The sequence below is a fragment of the Henckelia pumila genome, chromosome 3, assembly GCF_033568475.1.
Source record: "Henckelia pumila isolate YLH828 chromosome 3, ASM3356847v2, whole genome shotgun sequence".
NCBI classification, from domain to species: Eukaryota; Viridiplantae; Streptophyta; class Magnoliopsida; order Lamiales; family Gesneriaceae; genus Henckelia; species Henckelia pumila.
This window is the reverse complement of record NC_133122.1, coordinates 174,489,253-174,513,406: the sequence shown is the minus strand read 5'-3', so window position 1 is coordinate 174,513,406 and position 24,154 is coordinate 174,489,253. Positions and strand designations below refer to the sequence as shown.

At 33.9% G+C, this 24,154-nt stretch overlaps 1 protein-coding gene across 1 annotated transcript; it reads left to right on the top strand.

Annotated features, from left to right (window-relative positions):
- Positions 1–10,038: 10,038 nt before the first annotated feature.
- On the top strand, positions 10,039–23,485 carry LOC140889991 (cytochrome P450 72A397-like). The gene is made up of 5 exons (XM_073297737.1): positions 10,039–10,315; positions 10,438–10,658; positions 22,228–22,463; positions 22,552–22,939; positions 23,060–23,485. The coding sequence occupies exons 1-5, from the start codon at positions 10,039–10,041 to the stop codon at positions 23,483–23,485; spliced, it is 1,548 nt and encodes a 515-aa protein (XP_073153838.1).
- Positions 23,486–24,154: the final 669 nt, after the last annotated feature.

Below are 24,154 nucleotides of genomic sequence, written 5' to 3'. Positions count from 1 at the left end.
ACGGCGTGATTGGGCCGAACAAATTCATGTAGAAAACTTGGATGTTTGTTTGGGATTTTTTAGAGTTGATTTTATTTTATTGATTGTCAGATTTATATTTGTCTTGTGAATAGTCTGATCAACTGTTTGCTTGCATGTTAATCAATTCCAAATCGACAGAGGAGGTTTTGATTTTGATCACTCTGATAATTAACATATTGTAAAACCGACTAGAAATAGAATTCGGTTTCAGTGTGCGGTTTAGGTGTAAACTGAATTTTCACAAATATTTAATGCATTTAAATTTGATTAGAATTACGAAAGATTAGTTCATCAATATTTGAATAGATTTGATTGTTCTAGAAATAGACCTTTGAACAAATTAGGAGAATTCCCGTGAATTAAGATTAAATATGAGTCCTGAATCGACTACATGTTACAAAATTTGTTCGGTACCTACGTGTGTCTTGGTTGTCTTTGTCTTAATTATTTTTATCTTCAGTTATTTTTATTCTTATTTCTTAATCAGTTTTTATTTTATATTCTTATTTTATTTAATTCAAAATCCTTCTTTTATTTTGTCTAGATTAAGTAAAATAATTAATTCTTGAGAATTGACTGCAGTCCCTGTGAGATCGATACTTGGACTCTCTGTCCACTTTACTATTACTTGACCTGGTACGCTTGCCAATAGATTTATATCACACCGATTTAGCCGGTCATTGACGCATTTCAAATTGTCTCAACACTCGATTCGGACGATGCATCTCTACAATTTCAAAGCATATCACAGGACAAACACATCGCCAAATATTAGTATCGTATGAATCTATTATTGTCCTTACATCTGGATCGTTTCTCTCGTACACTATCCAGTTAAACTGCAAAATTAAAATGCAAATATTAATTAAAATATTTTATAAAGAATTTTATTGTTGCATTGTTTATATATTTTAGTATTATACCTCATCATGACTCATACGATCAATACAATCCCTTATAATTCGAAGAGTGTGTGTCGGTGCATGAGTATAACTGAAAACATTGTTCCACCTACAATAAAGAAAATAATTAAAAATCAAGTAAAATAGTCATAGTTCATATTATGACAATAAATTTTTTACCGTGCACCATAGGGAGAAAATGACATAATTTCATCATCAGAGTTCGGAGCCACGACAAGAGATAAGCCAGTCCGATCAAGATTAACACATTTAATCCTGCTCCATACTCATATCTGTAATTATTTAAAAAATATAATTCAATAAATATTAATTTAGTCTCAGTTAAATAAAATTAAATTATACATGTAAAATATGTAAAGGCCAAGATATTATTGATTTTCCTATACGTGTTACATTGCACAACTCACGGTATAGGAATGCTAAAACTGCACCTCCCCAGCTGTAAGATTTTATTCAATCAATATTTCGGAGCAGTTGTTAAAAAATCAATCTAGTCGATCCTCCTTGATAATCTAGTAGCATTATTCCTCTGATAATCATCAATGCTACACATCGACTATATTTTACAACATCCACCTCGGAGCTATTATCTTCAATATGGGTGGAGATGCAGTGTTCGTATAAAGCGATCATCGACAAGTAACCACCTTTGAAATGTGAGGCTAATGGAGTAAATCCCAATAAATTGAGTCATATGTGTTGTCATTCTCCCACTTTATGCGAAGCATCTACACCAGATACAGGCTCACCATCAATTGGTAAACCCCAAATAATTGAAACATCTTGCAATGTGATAGTCGCCTCACCGCATCTAAAATAAAATGTGTGAGTTTCACGTCTCCATCGTTCGACCAGAGCAGTAATCAAATGATTATCATAAACACGAAATCCACATTGCAGAACACCCAAAAATCCCATACGGTGTAAATATGCTTTCACACGGCTATGCAAGCCATTCTCCAGATATAATTTCCATATCAAGTTGTCCGATCGTTTGGCTCGAACAATTTCATCGATAGTTTGCGAAGAAACTACTGATGATATATGTGATGCTTGCAAATACAACACGTTGGGATCTTCTATTGTCGACATTCTGAAAAATAAAATCGACAATCATTAATCAACATAAAAATTATATAATAAACAATTGATACAAAATTTTCAAATATTATACTTATCACATAACAATAAACGTACCTGAATAAAAAAGAAGAACTGAAAGATTTTAAATGGGATGCGGCCGAATAAATGCTTCCCAAAGCTTCGCAACCAACCAAACAAAGAAGACGAGAAAATGCTTCCGAAAGCTTCGCAACCAATTGCCAAACAAAGAAAAAAAAAGAATTTCCAAAGCTCCGCAGACAATAGAAAAAAGAAAAGGAGAAAGTTATAAGGCAGAAAAAAAATCGAACAGAGAAGAAATGAAATTGTGCGAGGAAAAATAAACAAAATAAACCAACATATATAATAAAAAATTTCAATCCTCCATTATTTTCATGTATCACGGACATGCAGGTCCGTGATACATTCATGCATCACGGACATGCATTCTGATGCATATGTCCAAAGCAACGTACGCTGCTTTGGGTAGAGGACGCTCCGCTTCTTGTATTAGGCAGGGTCCGCTCTTCCCAACCGCGTTTTGAAGTATTTTTGCATGCCCTTACCACACACATTATTTGTGCGATTTTAATATTTTTTTTTAAATTAAATATAAAAAAACCCATATATAAATATATCTTTGGTATTTGTTATGCTCGATCGGCCCCCACTTGCAGAGTGTTTTCCAAAGCACTCACCCCTTTACTTCCCTCCCCAGATACAGAAGAATTTGAAGAGGAAGAGCATCTAAGTTTGGACTGATGAAAAAGAAGAAATTTAGAAGTGCTGCTATTATTTGAGTTTATTTCTCTCTATGATGATAAGTTTTAGTTTCCACTGATGTATTTGGTCTATGAATTTCTTTATGGGATGTAAGAACAAATTTTGTCATGAAATAATATACTAGTTTTTGGTTAAAATTTGTAATATGAGGCTTGTTGTTTTTGAATTTTATTTGAAAGCAACACCGATGTCGACTAACCCCGGTTTCGGGGCGTGAGAAAAGTTTTCAAAGTTTTGTTTCTCTCTGCCTCAAGATCTTTAAATCTCCGGACTACTTTATTTCAAAAAGAAGTGTTTTCAGAAAATGTAGCTCAATTCTTTGATTTTCTAATGTTATAATGAGTTTTACCATTTTTAGAAGGAGGGGATAGTTCTAATAAAGAAGGAGGGGATAGTTCTAACCATAGATTTTCCAAGGCTCAAGTAGATGAATTGTCTAAGATGATGAGGGTCGCGTAGAAGGCCAAGTTGAGGGCCGAGTTGGAGGCCGTACGTGAGAAGATAAGTAAGTTGGAAGATGAATATGTCGTTGGTAGATATTATGAAAGTTGTAGTGAGAATTGGAGGCGAGAAAGAAGAGACAATGGGTTGGATATGAATAAAAGGGAGAGAAAAATTGATGAGTATAGAGAAGCATTTAGACATGATGATGATTTTCATGGGGAAAAAGATTGAAGAGATTATGTGGGTAGAATTAAGGCAAACTAAATTACATCGTTCCATGAAAATTTGGATCCAGAGTTATATTTGAAGTGGAACAAAAGGGTAGAGTATTTATTTGATGGTCATGATTTGTCCGAAACTAAGATGGTTAAACTTGTTCTAAGAGAGTTTGCCGACTATGCTTGCACTTGGTTGATTCGATTGGTGGAGAATAGGAGAAGAAGTGGAATGAGTCTTATAGTCACATGGAGTGAAATGAAAAGAGTAATGAAAAAATGTTTTGCGCCTAATAATTGTAATATGAGTGATAGGTGTAATTTGCGTGAGACATCCACATGGATATCGGGTGTAGAAGAGGAAGTCGTGACTCGACCAATGAGGAATTCAAGAAGTGAAGTTCCCAAGCATGGATATCAAGGTACATCTAAACTTTCAAGTTCTCGTACTTGTGATATTGTGTGTTATTGATGTCAAAAAGTTGGACATGATAGTAGTCAATGTCCAAATAAAGTGCAAAAAGTGGTGGATTTTCAAGTAAAAGTTGAATCCAAAGTTGTAACGGATGATGAATCAAAAGTTGAAGTTGAGAAAGTTGAGAATGATGATTTCATTGATTGATGAAGTGAATGTTAGAAAATGTGTGGTAGAAGGTGAATTATTATTTGATGAAGAAGTTTCTAATTTACATGTTGAGAATGATAGTTGTGTGTGTTACTAGTGAAGCTAGTAATGAATTATTGGAGAAAAAATCATGTAGTCTTTCTATTCAATTGATTACAAAAGAGGTTCTTGAAGAGAAATTGGAATTTCATAAATGGGTGATATGGTTGAAAGAAAGAGTAAACAAAAAAGTGAGATAACCATTGAAAATAAAAAAAAGAAAAAAATAGAGGCCGAAAAAAAGATTGTGCAAAAAAGTGAGATGACCTTGGAGATTAAAAAAAAGGGATAAAAAATTGAGAGACAAGAGGCCAAGAAAAAAAATATATGACCCAAAATAGTGAGATAGAAAAGGTTTTGAGATTAAATAAAATATTTATTTAAAGTACTTTTGTACAAAGAGATTTTATCTCATTGTGATGATATAGCCGTTCAATCCCGAGCATTGTACTTCTTTTTTGCAGGATTTCTGAGATGTTTTGATGAGAAAGCATAGGAGATTTAATGTTGAAAGAATCAATATGTTTGATCCATGGTCACATACAAGGTGAGGTTGGAGGTTTGAAGGTTGTTTCTTTTGTGAGGTATGAAGTAGATTTAAATCAAAGATATAAATTCAATACCAACTTTCAAAGGTATGATCTCAATTCTATATTGCATGAATTTAATTACTTTGTTGAAGGATTTGAAAAAGTGTTATCTATGAAATATGTTTTGATTTCAAATCTTGATCTTAAGTTTCTTGAATTTGTGCATATTAAAAGATTGGATGATTTGGATCATATTGATGTGTTGAGGTCACTTTTTGATCTCAAGGTATTTGAATCTTGGTATGTTAAGAGATTGAATGATTTGGGTTATGTTGATGTGTGTGAGTGGTGCATGAGTTGTATAGGAGGAAAATCCTATATTTTTGAGTGGTTAGTAACAATTTTTGGACTAGCTAATGTGCCTAGTACATTCATGAGATTGATGGTTATGTTTTGCAAGCATCTAAAGGTAAATTTGTTGTTGTATGTTTTGATTATATCTTTGTACATGACAAAATTTTGAATGAGCATGTTGAATATTTGAGACTTGTGCTAGTTATGTTGGTTTCAAAATTTTTATGGTTTGGGAATGCTAAAGAGTTGTGTGCAAAGGATGGTGATTTTAAGGATAATGACTTGCAAGATGTGTTTGAGTTATGTTTGTGTGTTTTCATGTAAATTTTATTTGAGAAATGTGTACTTGTTTAAAGAAAATAAAATTTTCATGATAAGTTTATTGTTGAGTGAATCACTTCTTTTTCCTAGAGCACGACAAATATTTATAACTTTTATGTTCGGGTTAACTAGGTCTAAGAAGGGGAAAATTTTGATTTATGTCATGCTTAATGGAGTATTGCTCATATTTTTGCATGCTAATGGTGATAAGTTATTTATCTTGTGCATAAAAAATTGTGTTCTTTGATCTTATTGTGAGTGTGCAAGGTGCACTAAATTAATGTTTTTAATATTTATTTATTTGGTGTAGGTAACGAGCAAGATTTGAGGACAAATTTTTTTCAAGAAGAGGAGTATGATGCAATCATGGAAATTCTCAGTGTAATCAAGCTAAGAGGGATTGTGATGCGATTATGGATGACTCGCAAGATGGTCAAATTGTCAGGCGTGCAGTTAGGGATCTGTTGGAGCTGCCACAAGGACCAATGACGAGAGATCGAAGCAAGCGATTCAAGGATGCGTTCCAAGGAATGTTCGCAAGCATGATATCGAGACTAGAAGAATTTGAGATTCATGAGAATCAAGTTGGAGGATATTTTAACATGATTCGAGTGCATGAAGATCAAGAAAAACAAGATATGCTCGCAACCGCTTGAAATCAGCTCCCGGGAGAGCCTGGACCCAGGCACGGACCTGGTCCGGACCCAGGCCCAGGGTCCGTGCCACATCCGTATGATGCACGGACCCTGGTACGGAGCATGCACGTGGTTCGTGCACTAGGAGTTCGTCTTCGTCAAATATTGTTTTGGATCGCCGTTGGCTCATGGAACTATATCCAAACCCTTATCCAATGTCCGTGCACACACACAGTTTGGCGTGTTTGTGTGTGTTTATGGAGATTTTTTCTATTTTATGATATTTTTCCTATTTTGAGTATTTTATGACCATTAGAAAACTATCTTTTGATTATTTTGCAATTATATTTTACCTTTCAAAATTGTAAACTATAAAAACGTATCATACATTCATTATTCAATAGATTATTAAGAATTATTCAGTTTTGATTATTATCAACTCAAAAATTTTCTCTATAATTTTGCCCACAACTTTACTTTGTTCTAAATCAAACTTATCAAAGTTTAATAACTTTGTGGCGTTTGTCGATTGTTCTTCAACGTGGATTGTCAAAGACAAGTTATTTTTAGGTTTCTTTGAATTCAATTGTTTTATCGTGATTATTTATTGCTAGTTCAGGTAAACGAGAGATGAATATGCAAACTTATTTGTGTCAAAAAGATTGAAACAACAATTTAAATTTTTTTGTTATTGAATTGATGACGAGATATTATTTATAATTGTGTTTGTTTTTCATGCATATAAGATTCATATAAAGAAGGGTTAATGCAATCAAGGCCGGGGAAGCATGTAACGACGACTTGTTTGGACTTTGGACTATAATATTGTTGGAATCGAATCACCAAGAGATGTTGTTAAATGGTGACAGAAGTTAATTATGGTATGAACATAGACGAAGTCGTTGCAGAGTGCAAGTTGTTTTACATTGTTGGGCACGAGACCATATCATGCATCTTCATTAATTTTATTTTATTTCTTCTTTTTTATTTGTTTGTTTCAATTTTGAATTTTTAATTTGTTCTTTATTATTAAACGTGGGAAAGGCGGAAAATTGTTTATTTGGTAGTTTCAGTTTTCCTACATATATCGTAATATTTTTTATTCGAAACTTAAATATATTTTAAATTTCAAGTGATTACATTAATGTAGTATGTTGGTATTACAGGAAATAAATTAAGTCATATAGTTATTTTTAAAAAAATTATATTTGGAGTTGTCACCAGGTCATGTAAATCTTTTAAATTGACACCAAATCCCGTATAATAAGTAAATAGATATATAGATCGATACTATTTGACTATTGTGAGGGGCAAAAAGGCAAATACGCAAATCTTGCATGTCTTATATTACAATAAGAATAATTAGCGGATTCTAGCATCGCGAAAAAATCATAACCTGACATTTTCACGATCCAAATTTTCGAGATTTTTCTCATCCCGATTAATATCGGGAGAGGGATTGAAAATATATAAAACCGTATCCCTATCGCGGAATTCCTGACTCGTCAAAAAATAATATTATAATATATTTTTAATACTTTTATTAACAGTTTTAGCTATATATTATAGGGTTTCAACCCATATAATAATTAATTATAGATTTAATTCACATAATTGTTTATTGTCGAAACAATCGAATTGTTGAATCACGAAATAACATTTTATTTTTGTGTATTTTTTTTTAAAAATATTAAATTATAGTTCAATTAATTCATATTTATAATTATGCAATTATAAAAAAATACGTAAAATAAGAGATGTAATTTGAAAATCTATTTAACAAAGTGTTGGAGACGGATATCTAATTGCATCTCTTATTAAACGTGTGAAAGGCGGATATCTTATGGCGCCATACCGAATGATGCAATTGACAATCTATATCTTATTGCCTCTCTTATTTTGTTGTATTATTATTTTTTTAATTCACAAAAACTCCTATTAAATGATTTTACGAGTCAATTTTGTGATATATATATTTTATTTGATTCGATTTATGAAAAATATTACTTTTATGTCAAAAATAATATTTTTCATCATTATATATTTTGGGTATTGTTGATTATGTCACAGATAGATCCATGAAACCTTTCACATGAAACCTATTTTTTTTTAATTATATAGTAAGTTAATAAGATATTTAGAGCTCACATGAGCTAATTAATAGTAATAGATATATGGAGAACTATATCACGTGGAGAATTTTAGATTGTATTCCTGAGACAACCGCAAATCGTGTATATATCTTCATTTTATTTTGTTTCTTCCTTTTTATTTGTTTGTTTCAATTTGGAATTTTTAATTTGTTCTTCTTTATTTTATTATAAAACGTGGGAAAGGCGGAGAAAATTTTATTTGGAAGTTTCAATTTTCTTACACCATATATAGCAGTTTTATTCGAAACTTAAATATATCGTAAATTTCAAATAATTATAAATTATTGTATGTGGGTATTAGAGGAAATAAATTAATTTATGTAGTTAATTTTTTAATTATATTTCGAATTGGCGCCAGATCATGTAAATATTTTAAATTTGCACCAAATCCCGTATAATAAGTAGACAGCTAAAAAAACGCGAGAGGCAATCTCGTCTTGTATTATAATCTTAAGTGCACATCTCGTATAACATTTCATATATTTATATTTAGAGCCTGTTTAGTGCATCTATATGGCGTGCTACTACTACGCGAATATGATTTATTTTATTTTTTTGACTTTGAGTTATATGATTATTTATTAATGCTAAGTAACATTTTTCTGAAATAAAGGTGATATCATCACTAAAAAAAAATTATAATGATTGTTTATGTTAGATGTGATATATTTGATATTTCCAAATTGAAATTTGGTTAAATTTCCACAAAAAAATGTTGGATGTGATATCATCATGATTTAATACTTCAATACTACTATTGCTACATGTTGTGAGTAATATGATTATTTATTATTAACGCTAACTGATATTTGTGTGAAATATAGGTGATATCATCATAAAAATTATTTAAGTGAATATTTTATTTATAATTATGTTTATTATAAGAAGATCTCATAAATTTATATTCGTGAAAAAAACTGATCGAATTTATATATGTAGTGAGTGTGTTGAGGTAAGACATCTCTATCATAAAATGGACTAGTGAGATATACCTCATAAATTTTTGTGTTTATTGAAATATAATAGTTATTGATAAATCTCAATTTATTAAAATAAGTTTTTATGATATTTTTTAATTAAATGAAGATGAATTTAATTTTTTTAAAGGAAGAACTCTTAATATTATTGATGAACTTCAGTCATTACAAGTTGAATCAACAAAAAAAAATTCGTCATTCATCCAAACAAACAATGAAAGGAAAGAAAAAAAACAAAACGAGCCAAATTATGAGCTACTTTATTGGCTGAACTTCGAACGTGAATTAACTCCGATATCACAGGACTCTTCAGTCGCTCATTGATTTATGAAGTAAGAATTCCCATATAACCAAGATCCTCTAGGTCAGCTGTGACTGTTTGTACTGCCAGAAGAGAATCTTTTGCAACGTGTACATCATGTAGAGACTTCTCATATATAAGTTTAACTCCTTTCCTGATTGCCAGAAGTTCGTCATGCACCACTGTTATAGGCTCGTTTATCTGCTTACCAAACGTCAACAACAATCTGCCCTGCGCATCCCTAACTACACCACCGAGACAAGATGAATTTACTTATACTTACATCGTAAACCCGGAATTATTATTATAATTATTTTTATGTATTATAATATAGAAAATTAAGATAACTTAAACTCGATTTTGATTTAACCTATTAGTTATGATTATCTCCAACTCATTGGAACCAACCCAACAACAACTATATACAAATTAAATAATCGATTAAACGAAACTACTGAGACTCGATTAATAAATTAAACTCAATCAAAACAAACCAATTATTTCGCAATCTATTAATATTCTATTAAATCAAGTATCAATAACCATTAATAAAAAAGGAGAGCTAGCTAGCGAACGTACGTCCAAGTTCCGATATCGCAGTTGAGAAACAACATTAATGGCGACTGATCTGTACGCTGTACTTTGTGTTAGTTGTGCTTTGTTGCTGCTATTCTACGCATGGAAAGTGGTGAACATAGCTCTGATTAGGCCTAAACGGCTGGAGAAATTGCTGAGACAACAAGGTTTCAAAGGGAACTCGTATCGATTCCTCTATGGAGACTTGATAGAATCGTCGAAGATGATTCAAGAAGCCAAATCCAAGCCCATCAACCTCCATGATGACATCAAGACAAGGGTCATCTCCTTTTTCAATGCAACCACCAAGAAATATGGTATTAATTGATTTTTGGCAAAATGTGATCATAAATAAATATAATATTAATGTACGTCTTTGAGCATATGTTAATTAAACGTACGTGTGATAAATTCTGATCATGACACCGCATGCATGCAGGAAAAAATTCATTCTTCTGGCTTGGTCCAATCCTTACAGTTATCCTTACCGACCCCGAACTCATGAAAGAGGTGATGATCAAGCATCATGTGTACCAAAAGCCGCAATTCCCGAATCCACTCACCAAACTGCTTGCTCAAGGTTTACTCACCTATGAGACAGATAAATGGGCCAAGCACAGGAAAATCATCAACCCTGCTTTCCATCTAGACAAATTAAAGGTTATATTTTTTCTTTTACCTTAATTAATTATATATCCGACCTAGCTTGCATGCAAGACTGAAATCAGAGACGGAGCCAAATGGTGCTAGTGGGTGCAATTAACTCCCCCTCTCAATCCCTCTGATCCTCTTCTAGTTACCTTAATTTGTTTCATTAAGAAATATGCCCCCTTTTTAACTTTTACTGTTATTATTTAGTTTTTACTGATGTTTTGAAAATAACAATAATTAATTTTATGGCTCCATCCCTGGTTGGAATCATATTTATACAAAGAGAATATCAATTCTCAATTCATTTTAATTCTAGACTCAAGATCAGGGACGTAACCAGGATTTTGCGGTAGGGGGGGCTAATTTTACAAGAAAAAAATATGAATAAAACTCATAGGGTCAATATACATATTAGATTTATGTTAATATTTTATTATTCATATATCTTTCAACTTGTTTATGATTTTAAAAAAAATTGAATATCAATCATGCTAGTAATGACACAAAATTTTAATATATCAATATTCTTATAAATATTTTCTATATTTAACAGTGAATGTATTTCAATAATTAAATTATATTTTATAAAAAAATTTGAAAATTTGATGGGTTAATGAATCAAAAAAATTTCTCTTTAAAATAAGTTGAATAATTGTTTTATATTTTATAAAGTATTGTTTTTTTAAATGTGATAATGTACATAATTATAGATTTACTTTGAACTTATGATGTTATTTTGTACTCAATAGCATATAATGTTCAATATATTGAATGTTCCATAAAATGGTCTATATAAACACAAAATATAGAAGCCTAAATAACTTAAATAAAACTCATATATATCAATAAATTAAAAAATCCAATCAATTGCAAATAATAATTAATATATATAATTAACTCAATAAATAAATAAATAAATATATATATATATACACTAACTATATGGGCTGGGCTAGACTGGGCTGAAGCCCAGCCTAGCCCCCCATATAGTTCCGTCCCTGCTCAAGATACTACCCGACCATATATCGGGGCAAGGACCAGGTCCTGATGAGTAGGAGGGCACAACCGTCGCCGCAAAACCTTGGGCGCGAGCGGTCGTCAGTGCAGATCTTGGTGGTAGTAGCAAATATTCAAATGATCATAACTTTGAAGGCCGAAAAGGGGAAAGGTTCAATGTGAACGACACTTGTACATGAGTTATTCAATCCTAAGGGTCGGGGAAACCCTGGCAAACAACGTGTTAAGCGCGTGCTTCGAAAGGGAATTGGATGCCTAATAAATCCTTGATTGATATGACCTTAGAGTGTTTCACTAATTTAAAATACAAATTATTTCAACACTCCCCTTAATTTGTAATTTTCTGTTGCTGCTTTAATTTCTTGAACTTTTCCACTTGGAGTATATTCCATTAGAGCTTCAGGATCTTTCTTCCTTTTGACTGGCACATCATCTTCATTCTTTGCCTTATAAATCCTTTTCAATTGAAATGTGTTCTTTCTTTTCTTTCTTTTTTTTCTTAACAAGAATTCTTGTTTTCGTTGCTTGAACCAAATTTGCAGCAGCCCTTCTTTTTTCAAAATATTGAGGCTCACACGAGAACTAGACAACACTGTTAGTGTCAAAAATATTTTCCAAAGAACGAGACTTTTTTTTACTTGTGATTCTGGATCAACTTCTTTATTGAATGATCCATCTCCTTTGGGATTTGATTGTGGCTCAAGACCATGAGTAAAAGATGCTTCACTTGAATTTTCAGATTTTGGAGAATATTTATCCTCAACCAGCATAATGAGACAAAAAACTTTATTTTCGCTCATTTGAATTCGGCAACACTCAAATTCTTTTTCTTGTCAACAACATACATGCATTATCATCAAAATAATGAACTGAATAACCTTTGCGTATAAGCTGCCCGACACTTAGCAAATTTTGTGCAAGATTAGGCACATAAAGAACAATAAGCTTTTTGGTACCTTGTTTGGTGCAAACTTTGACATTAATTTTTCCTTCAACTTTTTCCTTCAACTTTTTGCATATTTCCATCACAAAGTTTTACTTCAGTGGAAAAATTTTGTCGATCTCCACAAAACTTTTGAGATTGTTTGTCATGTGGTTACTACAACCATTGTCGATATATCATACATCATCAGATTCATTTTCTGCGCCCTTCATACATCTGTAAAAAAACAAGTCTTTGGATTCATCCTTTGAGTCATTTGCTTGCTCCTTTTTTTTCGTCTTTTGATGTTAACATTCACGTTGAAAATAATTTGGGATGCGACATTTTGTGCATTTAACCGACAATCCCTTGAATTGTGAGTCGTTGCATCGCATATGATGCAATATCGCTTGCCATACTTTTGTCGTTGCTCTTCTTTTTCTGGATCTTTTATTTCCCAATTTCGCTGATCATTTTGATTTCTCTTTTGGAAACATGTTTTTTCCTGAAAAATTAATTTTGGTTTGGAATTCCTACTTCAAAGATTGATTTGAAGATCGATTAATTCTTTCTTCATATGCTTTAAGAGAGCTCATCAATTCAAACGTCGACATGCAATTTGGAAAGATCCTTCAATTCTTCGATTGCAGCGACACAATGATCGAACTTTGGTGATAAACATCACAATATTTTCTCAACTACTTGCTTGTCTTGAATATTATCTCCAAGGCTTTGAATATTATTCACAATTTCTGCAACTCTCGAGAAAAAACCTTTGATATTTTCACCTTTTTCCATCGAGAGATTATCGCAATCTCTCCATAGAGATTGTTGATAATCACAATTTTATCATTTCCATGAAATTATTGTTGCAAAACTTCCCATGCTTCTTTTGTTTTTCTTTTGTTGAATATTCTAGGGTAGATAGATTTATAACCCCTGGCTTCAAATACCGAAGTGCAGTAGCATCCTTCTTCTGATCTGCTTTGTGTTACTTTTGTTGATCTGCACTCCAATTTCACTGTTAGGATCAATAGAACAAATTCGATATTTTCCATAAATCTTCACACACACACACACACACACAGAGCAACAAGAACACAATCCCAGAAATCAAATTAAAAACCAAACACACTGATCAATCACCAAACTCACACAAAAGCAATTTAAACAACACAAGTATTTACGTGATTCGGCCGGTGATCCGAGCCTACTCCACGAGAGAGCAACGTACACTACCACTTTTATTAATCACGAAGAAAAATAAAAAATCCAGCTCAAACCAGGGATATTTACAAACAAAATCAGATCAAACTCTAACGCTAGATACAGACCCAATTCAAATCTCTCTACTCTTTGAATTCTTACGTCACAATCTGCGCCTCAGTTCTCTCTCTGATTTCTCTTATTCTTCTTCCTTTCCAAATTGTTTCTTGTCGGTAAGTTTTTTGGCCCATTCTTTAAGTCAACATGGCCCAAACTCGATAAGCTCTCTAACATCAATATGATATGCTCTCATATTTTGATCTTCCTTCGAGCTTCATTCCAGCATTACGGACAATAAATCTGACTTCTGATCACCAAGTCCCAGTATTCGAGCAATCGATCTGCCTGAAGAACTTATCTGCCCATAGAATTTGATCTGACCTCAGTAGTTGATCTGACCATGAAATTATCTGACACTAAGCTCATCTGACCACTGTTCTTTGAATTTATCCCTTCTCTTTTCTTTCCCAGATCAAGCTGATAGAAGCACACTCCAACAATCTCAACCTTGATTCTTTCAGGTTGACTGCTGCTCTCCAATCTAGCCTCCTAAGGCTAATTTTCAATCATCGCATTGACTAAGTCCAAAAAATTCTTGAACTTAGAATTCGGTAGTAACTTCATCATAACATCTGCAGGATTTTCATCTGATGTTATCTTCTCAAGGATCACATCTCATTTTTCAATCACATCTCTGACAAAATGCATCTTCACATCTATGTATTTCGATCTTTCAAGATACTTGGTTTTTGTCAAGTATATCGCACTTTGGTTGTCACACTGTACTACAACTTTCTCTTGCTTCACACCAAGCTCTACTATCATCCCTTTTAGCCATAATCCTTCTTTTATGGCTTCGGTAACAACTATAAATTCTGCTTCAGTGGTAAAAAGGGCAACCACTGACTGTAGATTAGACTTCCAAGTAATCGTTGTGCCATAAAAGATGAACACATATCCAGTTAATGACTTTCTCGTGTCTAGGTTTCCAACAAAATCTGAATCCACATATCCAACCACTGGATCAAATCCATTTTGTTGTTTCTCAAACTTCAACCCAAGCCCAGTAGTGTTTATGAGATATCTAAGAATTCATTTAAGAGCTTCCCAATGATATGTATCTGGATTAGCCATAAACCTTGACACAACACTGATTTCATGTGCCAAATCAGGCATACTACATACCATTCCATATATGAGACTGCCAAATCCACTATCATATGGAATACAATCCATATTCATCTTGTCCTCTTCACTTTCAGGTGACTCACTAGCTGATAGCTTCAAATGCTATCTCAGAGAGATCAGAACAGGCTTCGTTTGATTCATATTAAACTTCAGAACTACCTTCCTCAAATAGGTCTTCTGATTCAAATGAATCTTCTGCCTTTTCATGTTTCTCATTATGTCCATGCCCAGGATTCTTCTTGATTCTCCTAATTCTTTCATCTCAAACTCTGAGTTGAGATATTGTTTCAAAGATGATATCTCTGCCCTACTTTTACTTGCTATCAAAATATCATCAACGTAAATCAGTAGGTACAAGATAACCTGTTCTTCATCCTTCTTTAGATAGACACATCTATCATATTGGCTTCTCAAAAAACCAATACCAATCATGAACTCATCAAACCTCCTCTTCCATTGCCTCGGGCTCTGCTTAAGCCCATATAAGGATTTTTCTCAATAAGCATACCTTATTTTGTGTTTTCTGATGTATGAAGCCCTTAGGTTGTTCCATATAGATGGTTTCTTCAAGGTCACCGTGTAGGAAAGCAGTTTTCACATCCAGCTGCTCAAGCTCCAAATCGAGCTGATTCACCAATGCTAACATAATCTGGATGGAACAATGTTTGACCGCTGGAGAATAGACTTCATTAAAATATATCCCTTCTACAAGACCAACATGGCCCAAACTCGATAAGCTCTCTAACATCAATATGATATGCTCTCATATTTTGATCTTCCTTCGATCTTCATTCCAGCATTACGGACAATAAATCTGACTTTTGATCACCAAGTCCCAGTATTCGAGCAATCGATCTGCCTGAAGAACTTATCTGCCCATAGAATTTGATCTGACCTCAGTAATTGATCTGACCATGAAATTATCTAACACTAAGCTTATCTGACCACTGTTCTTTGAATTTATCCCTTCTCTTTTCTTTCCCAGATCAAGCTGATAGAAGCACACTCCAACAATCTCAACCTTGATTCTTTCAGGTTGACTGCTGCTCTCCAATCTAGCCTCATTAGGCTAATTTTTAATCATCACATTGACTAAGTCCAAACAATTCTTGAACTTAGAATTCGGTAGTGACTTCATCATAGCATCTGCAGGATTTTCATCTGATGTTATCTTCTCAAGGATCACATCTCATTTTTCAATCACATCTCTGACGAAATGCATCTTCACATCTATGTGTTTTGATCTTTCAATATAGACTTGGTTTTTGTCAAGTGTATTGCACTTTGGTTGTCAAACTGTACTACAACTTTCTCTTGCTTCACACCAAGCTCTACTATCGTCCCTTTTAGCCACAATCCTTCTTTTATGGCCTCGGTAACAGCTATAAATTTTGCTTCAGTGGTAAAAAGGGCAACCACTGACTATAGATTAGACTTCCAAGTAATCGTTGCTCCATAAAAGATGAACACATATCCAGTTAATGACTTTCTCGTGTCTAGGTTCCCAGCAAAATCTGAATCCACATATCCAACCACCGGATCAATTCCATTTTGTTGTTTCTCAAACTTCAACCCAAGCCCAGTAGTGTTTATGAGATATCTAAGAATCCATTTAAGAGCTTCCCAATGATATGTATCTGGATTAGCCATAAACCTTGACACAACACTGATTTCATGTGCCAAATCAGGCCTACTATATACCATTCCATATATGAGACTCCCAAATCCACTATCATTTGGAATACAATCCATATTCATCTTGTCCTCTTCACTTTCAGGTGACTGACTAGCTGATAGCTTTAAATGCTATCTCAGAGAGATCAGAACAGGCTTCGCTTGATTCATATTAAACTTCAGAACTACCTTCCTCAAATAGTTCTTCTGATTCAAATGAATCTTCTGCCTTTTCATGTTTCTCATTCATGCCCAGGATTCTTCTTGATTCTCCTAATTCTTTCATCTCAAACTCTGAGTTGAGATATTGTTGCAAGGATGATATCTCTGCCCTACTTTTACTTGCTATCAAAATATCATCAACGTAAATCAGTAGGTACAAGATAACCTGTTGTTCATCCTTCTTTAGATAGACACATCTGTCATATTGGCTTCTCAAAAAACCAATACCAATCATGAACTCATCAAACCTCCTCTTCCATTGCCTCTCTGCTTAAGCCCATATAAGGATTTTTCTCAATAAGCATACCTTATTCCGTGTTTTCTGATGTATGAAGCCCTTAGGATGTTCCATATAGATGGTTTCTTCAAGGTTACCGTGTAGGAAAGCAATTTTCACATCCAGCTGCTCAGGCTCCAAATCGAGCTGATTCACCAATGCTAACATAATCCGGATAGAACAATGTTTGACCGCTGGAGAATAGACTTCATTAAAATATATCCCTTTCTACCTGACCAAAACCCTTTGCAACTAATCTGGCTTTATACTTGATATGTTCTGTACCAAGAGTTACTTCTTTCTGTTTATAGATCCATTTAGGGATGGCAATGGGGCGGGTCTAAACCCGCCCCCGCATCAAACCCGCCCCGACGGGGCGGGTCTAGACCCGCCTAAGCGGGTCCACAAGTGGGTCCGAGGTGGGTCTCGGGTTTGGCCAAACCCTCCCCGCCAAAGTATTATATATATATATATATATATATATATATATATATAAAATTAAAATATTCATGTATATATATAAATATAAAATATATATGTAATATTAATAATATATAATTATATTATTATACTAAATAATTAATATTTTATCCATAATTTGAATGTGAAATATTATTGGATTGAAATGAATTTATTTTATTATGATATGTTTAATATAAAAATAAATCATTATAATGTTTTTAGCTAATAAATATTAATTAATTACAAGTTAATAAATTTAAACTTGTGAGAATAATTTTTTTTTGTCTTAAATATTATAAATCAATATTTGAAATTAAATTTAATGATATTTGTTAATTTTTAAACTTTTTATTTTTTTATTTTAACAAATTTAAAATTATTTAATTTATGGCGGGTCCAACGGGTCTTACCCGGATTGGACCCGCCGGGTTCGCGGGGCGGGGCAGGTCCCGGGTTTAGCCAAACCCGCCCCAGACCCGCCCCGTTGCCATCCCTAGATCCACTTGCATCTCAAAGTTTTCTGATGATTTGTTCTGTCCACTAGTATCCATGTTTGATTCTTTTCCAGTGAGTTCATCTCTTCATTCATAGCTTAAATCCACTTGTCTTTGTGTTTACTTGCCAGCTTCAGTATATGAATTTGGTTCTGAGTACTCCACCTCCTCAGCTACTGTAATTGCATAACAAGCCAGATCAGCTTTGCCAAACCTCTTTGGAACTTTGATCTTCATTCTGGTTCTGTCTCTAGCAAGATTATAAGTACTCAAATCCTCTTTTGGATCAATTGATGTCATATTCTCATCTTGCACCTCTTCTAAACCATTATCTGGCAAAGTAGACTCCACCTCAAATGGTAATTTGAGGTTCTCACTGATCTCACTGTCCTTTCCATCCATATTCATTTTATATCCCAGTTTGGTCAAATCAAACTTTGCATCTCTAGTTTTGAAATACTTTGGACCTCTTGACTCCAGGTTTCAAACATTATATCCTTTGACACCTTCAAGATACCCAATGAATATGCATCTCAATGTCATTGCTTTCAACTTGTCCTGTTTCAGATGAGCATATGCAAGACATCTGATACTCTCAACTTTGAATAATCTGCAGGTGTCCCACTCCACCTTTCCATTGGAGTTTTGAAACCAATTGTACCGGATGGTCACCTATTGACCAAATAGCAAGCAGTAGAAAGTTTTTCTCCCAATAATGACTTAAAAAGGGAAGCATTTATCAACATACTTCTGACCCTTTCTAGAAGAGTTCTATTCATTATTTCTGCTAGGTCGTTCTGTTGTGGTGTTCGTGCCACTATTATGTGTCTGGTAATGTCTTTCTCCTTACATAGCTTAACGAACTTATCTCATAAGTATTCCAGCCCATTATCTGTTCTCAGGTGCTTAACTCTTCGATCACTTTTGTTCTCAATTGCCAGCATCCATTCTCTGAATTTGTCATAAGCTTCATCCTTAGTCTTTAAGATTAATATTCATACTCTCCTTGAGTAATCATCTATGAAAGACATAAAGTACCACCTCCACCATGAGTTTCCGTCCGAGAAGGACCCCATATACCTGAATGAATGTAGGTAAATGGTTTCTCAATTGTTTGCCCAGCTTAACAGAATGATACTTTTTTTTTGATTTCCCTAGAACACAACTATCACACAACTCCAGTGATTCGATCTTGTCTCCACCCAACAGAACTTGCTTTGACAGCTCATGTAATAATTTCTCACTTACATGTCCAAGCCTCAGATTCCATAGCTTGGTTTTGTCTTGCTATTCATGAATACTTGTTGTACTTTCCGTGATTGTCTCACCTTGTAGTACATATAGGAGGTTCCTTTTGACAACATTCATTATACCCAGAGATCCTTTATTTACCGAGAGATTTCCAGCTCTTGATTTAAATGAGTATCCCTGATCATCAAGTGTACTCAATGATATCAAGTTTCTCTTTAACTCGGGCACATACCTCACATTATTGAGTACTCTATCAATCCCATCATGCATTCCTATTCTCACATTCCCAAAGCCCTTTATCCTGCATGATTGATTGTTTCTTAACAGTACCATGCCCTGTTCAGATTCTTCCAACTTCTCAAACCAAGAACTTAAAGGACACATGTGAAAGGAGTACCCTGGATACAATATCCATTCGTGGTTTATTTCACCTGAACAAACCATCAATACTTATGTTGAGTCATATCCATCTGAAGTTATGGCCAGAGTACCATCATCTTTGGGTTTGTCTTGTTGTTTCCCTTTCCTTTCCGAACAATCTCTCCTAAGATTCCCAAATTTATGACATGTAAAGCAACTCGGATTCCCCGAATTTCTATTCTAGTATCTTTCTTGACTCTTCAATCTGGATTTTGGCCTATGTTTCCCATTGGATATCCTTTTCTCACTTCTGCCCCTTACCATAAGACCCTCCTCATATGATTCAGATTTTGTGTTTGACTTTATTTGAAGTTTTTTGGATTGAATAGCAAACATAACTTCTTCCAATGTTATCATCTGTTCTCTTCCATTGCATCCAAAGTTCTCATAGGCTTTAGGAAGCGCATTCAGAAGTATTAAATCATGATCTTCTTCCTCAAGATTTACTTTTATGTTCTCTAAGTCATCCAATATCTTGGTGAATTCCTCGATCTGGTCCTAAAGATTATTGTCATCCAAAGAATGCAACCTATGTTTCATGTACAGATGGTTTGCCAGGGATTTCATCATATACAAGTTCTCAAGCTTGAGCCACACAGACACTGCAGATTCCTCTCTCGCAACCTCTCGGAGTGGTCTATCACCCAAATAGATAATTATCGCACTGTGTGCTTTGTCGAGCAATTCATCCTTGTTCTTGATATCGACGGACATCTCCTCCTTCTTCATGAGGGATTCCACAAAACCTTGATGTACCAAGATTTCTCGCATCTTGATTCTCCAGAGCAAGAAATCGTTCTTGCAGTAAACTTTTCAATATCAAATTTTATTGATCCCACCATATTTTATTTGTTTCCCACAGACTACACTTGTTAGGATCAATAGAACAATTTCGATATTTTCCAGAAATCTTCACACACAACAACAAGAACATAAACCCAAAAATTCGATAAAAAAAACCCAAAACATAGATCAATCACCAAACTCACGCGAAAGCAATTTAAACAACGCAAGTATTTACGTGGTTTGGCCGATGATCCGAGCCTACTCCACGGGAGAGAAACACTACCACTTCTATTAATCACGAACAAGAAGAAAAAATACAGCTCAAACCAAGGCTGTTTACAAACCAAATCAGATCAAACTCTAACGCTAGATACAGACTCAATTCAAATCTCTCTACTCTTTGAATTCTCACGTCATAATATGCGCCTAAGTTCTCTCTCTGATTTCTCTTCTTCTTTTTCCTTTCCGAATTGTTTCTTGACGGTTATAAATTATGTGTGTGCAGTTATTTATGTTCCTTATTCTGTTATTGCAGCTTTGATCTGTATATATAGAGAAGTAACCGAATTTTATTCTTGGGCTTTAAGTTGGTAAGTTTCTTGGCCCATTCATTAAGTCAACAAGGCCCAAACCCGATAAGCTCTCTAACATCAATCTGATCTGCCCTCATATTTTGATCTGCCTTCAAGCTTCATTCCAGCTTTATGGACAATCAATCTGAATTCTGACCAAGTCTCAGTATTCGAGCAACCGATCTGCCTGAAGAACTCATCTGCCCATAGACTTCGATCTAACCTCAGTAACTGATCTGACACTAAGCTCATCTGACCACTGCTCTTCAATATGATCCTTTCTCTTTTCTTTCCCAGATCAAGCTGATAGAAGCACACTCCAACATTCACCATCTTTAGTAGGTGGTTCTGGATATTCATTTTCAATGATATCTCATAAATATTCTAAGATGAAGAAATCCATCATTTCAGTGCTCCAATAATCATAATGCTCTATTTCAAATATGGGTACATCCGTCGAAGAATATTTGAACATTGTGATTGGAAAATTTCCAGCCATTTCAATCTATCTTCGTGTACTTAAAAATTTATTGTGATAATGGCCAATGAGATTATAGAAATATGGGTGGAAGAAAAGGATTTTATCAAGAAAATTAGAGCTCTTGATACCAAATTTTAAGGGCACAGCGGAAGAGAGCTTTTCCTATAATATTTTATGTGGTTATTTTATTGATTTTTTGAATTAATATTTTAGATTACAATCATATTTATACAAAGAGAAAATCAATTCTCTCCTCTAAAAAACAAGAGATTATCAATTCTCTATGCATTTTAATTCTAGACTCAAAATACTAAGTAAGGTAGCGTTTGGGAGAGCTTCTAGGAAGCACTTCTCAGCTTTTTTTTCACAAAATTTTGAAATTTTATGAAATCTTGTGAAAAAAAACTGAGAAGTATTTTCTAGAAGTTCTCAAAACACTACCTAAATCTTGATTGACCATCTAGAACTTGTCTCTCAAACTATCATGACTCTTAGAGTTTTTCACAAATTTAAAATACACATTATTTCAACATGGTGCTGGTGCAGATGATGGTTCCTGCTCTCATTTCGTGTTGTGAAGAAATGATGGGGAAATGGGAGAGCCGTGAGCGGTCATGTGAGCTCGACGTGTGGCCTTATCTACAAAACTTGTCGAGGGATTTCTTATCCAGAACTGCATTTGGTAGCAGCTATGAAGAAGGGAAAAGAGTATTTGAACTTCAAAGGGAGCAAATTGAGCTTACTGTCAAGGCAGCACAGTCGATATATATTCTAGGATGGAGGTAATTAATATTGCGACATATTATAAAAAAATGAAAAGAATTTTTGTTCTCTTGCATGCATCATTTTTTAGTGTTTAATTATGTGCAGATTTGTGCCAACCAAAAGGAACAAGAGAATGAAGGAAATAGATAGAAAAGTTCAATCATTAATAAAGGGTTTGATCGATGGAAGGGTTAATGCAATGAAGGCCGGGGAAGCATGTAACGACGACTTGTTAGGACTATTGTTGGAATCGAATCACCAAGAGATGTTGTTGAATGGTGACAGAAGTTATGGTATGAACATAGACGATGTCGTTGCAGAGTGCAAGTTGTTTTACACTGCTGGGCACGAGACCACGTCTGTGTTGCTTGTTTGGACATTTTTTTTGTTGAGTTTACATCCAGAATGGCAGAAAAAGGCCAGAGATGAGATCTTGCAAGTTTTTGGGAGTCGACTAGTACCAGACTTTGATGGCTTGAATCATCTGAAAATCGTAAGTAAATTAACTACGTGAGTTATTCAACAATTATTATAACTTGCATGCATTATAATTAAGTATATATATATATATATATATATATATATATATGTATTCAATGAAATCCTTGCACAGGTGACTATGATTTTGTACGAGGTTTTGAGGCTATATCCACCAACCGTCGCTCTTATTCGAAGAATAACAGAGGACACCAAATTGGGGACACTGAGTTTGCCAAAAGGGGTTCATGTTTTACTACCAACGATTATGTTACATCACAGTTGCGAAATCTGGGGCGAGGACGCAATGGAGTTCAAGCCAGATAGATTCAGCGAAGGTGTGTCCATAGCACAGAAAGGCCAGGGCATATACTTCCCATTTGGCTGGGGACCTCGAACTTGTGTTGGACAAACGTTTGCAATGCTACAAGTAAAGTTGGCACTCACCATGATTCTACGACGCTTCTCCTTCAAGGTCTCACCGTCTTATAAGCATGCGCCTCACACGGTTATGATTCTTAAGCCTCAACATGGCGTTCACTTGATTTTAAGCAAAATTTAATTAATATATGATTTTACTTTGACTTATGTTGTTGTATGTACAATGAAGTGACAGATGGGATAATTTTTATAATTTCAAAGCTAATATATTTTCGTACATAGATGGGTGAGTTTCGTATTTTTTGTATGAGACAAATCTACAAGCGTATATATACTAGCTATAGACACGTGCATTGCACGTGGAAACATATATGAAGTAAAACTAACGAAAATGGAAAATTAAATAAAATTAATCATTATAATAAAATATTTATCAATCAAATTAGAACGTTCACATCATATTACGGATGATAAACAACATAAATATTCAAAGTTTTTCTTTTTTTCATCCTAACCACTTTGACATCCGATTCATTCTTTTTTTTAATTATGTTTAGGGGTGGGTTTTCGGTATACCATATGAAAAATTTCAGTATGAAAAAAATTTATACCGGTATCAATATCAAAATTCCAAAATTTTGGTATAGAAAAAATTCATATTGATACCGTAAAAATATCGAAAAAAATTCGATATACCGAAAAATTTCTGTATATCGAAAAAATTTCGATAATATATCCCGATAATTTGATATTTTGGTAGGGTATCCCAACTTCTTCTTCTTTGAGTAAATGCAGCCAGTTTTTTGTCATCTTTGATATCAATGATTTTATGTGCTGGTTGTTCCGATAT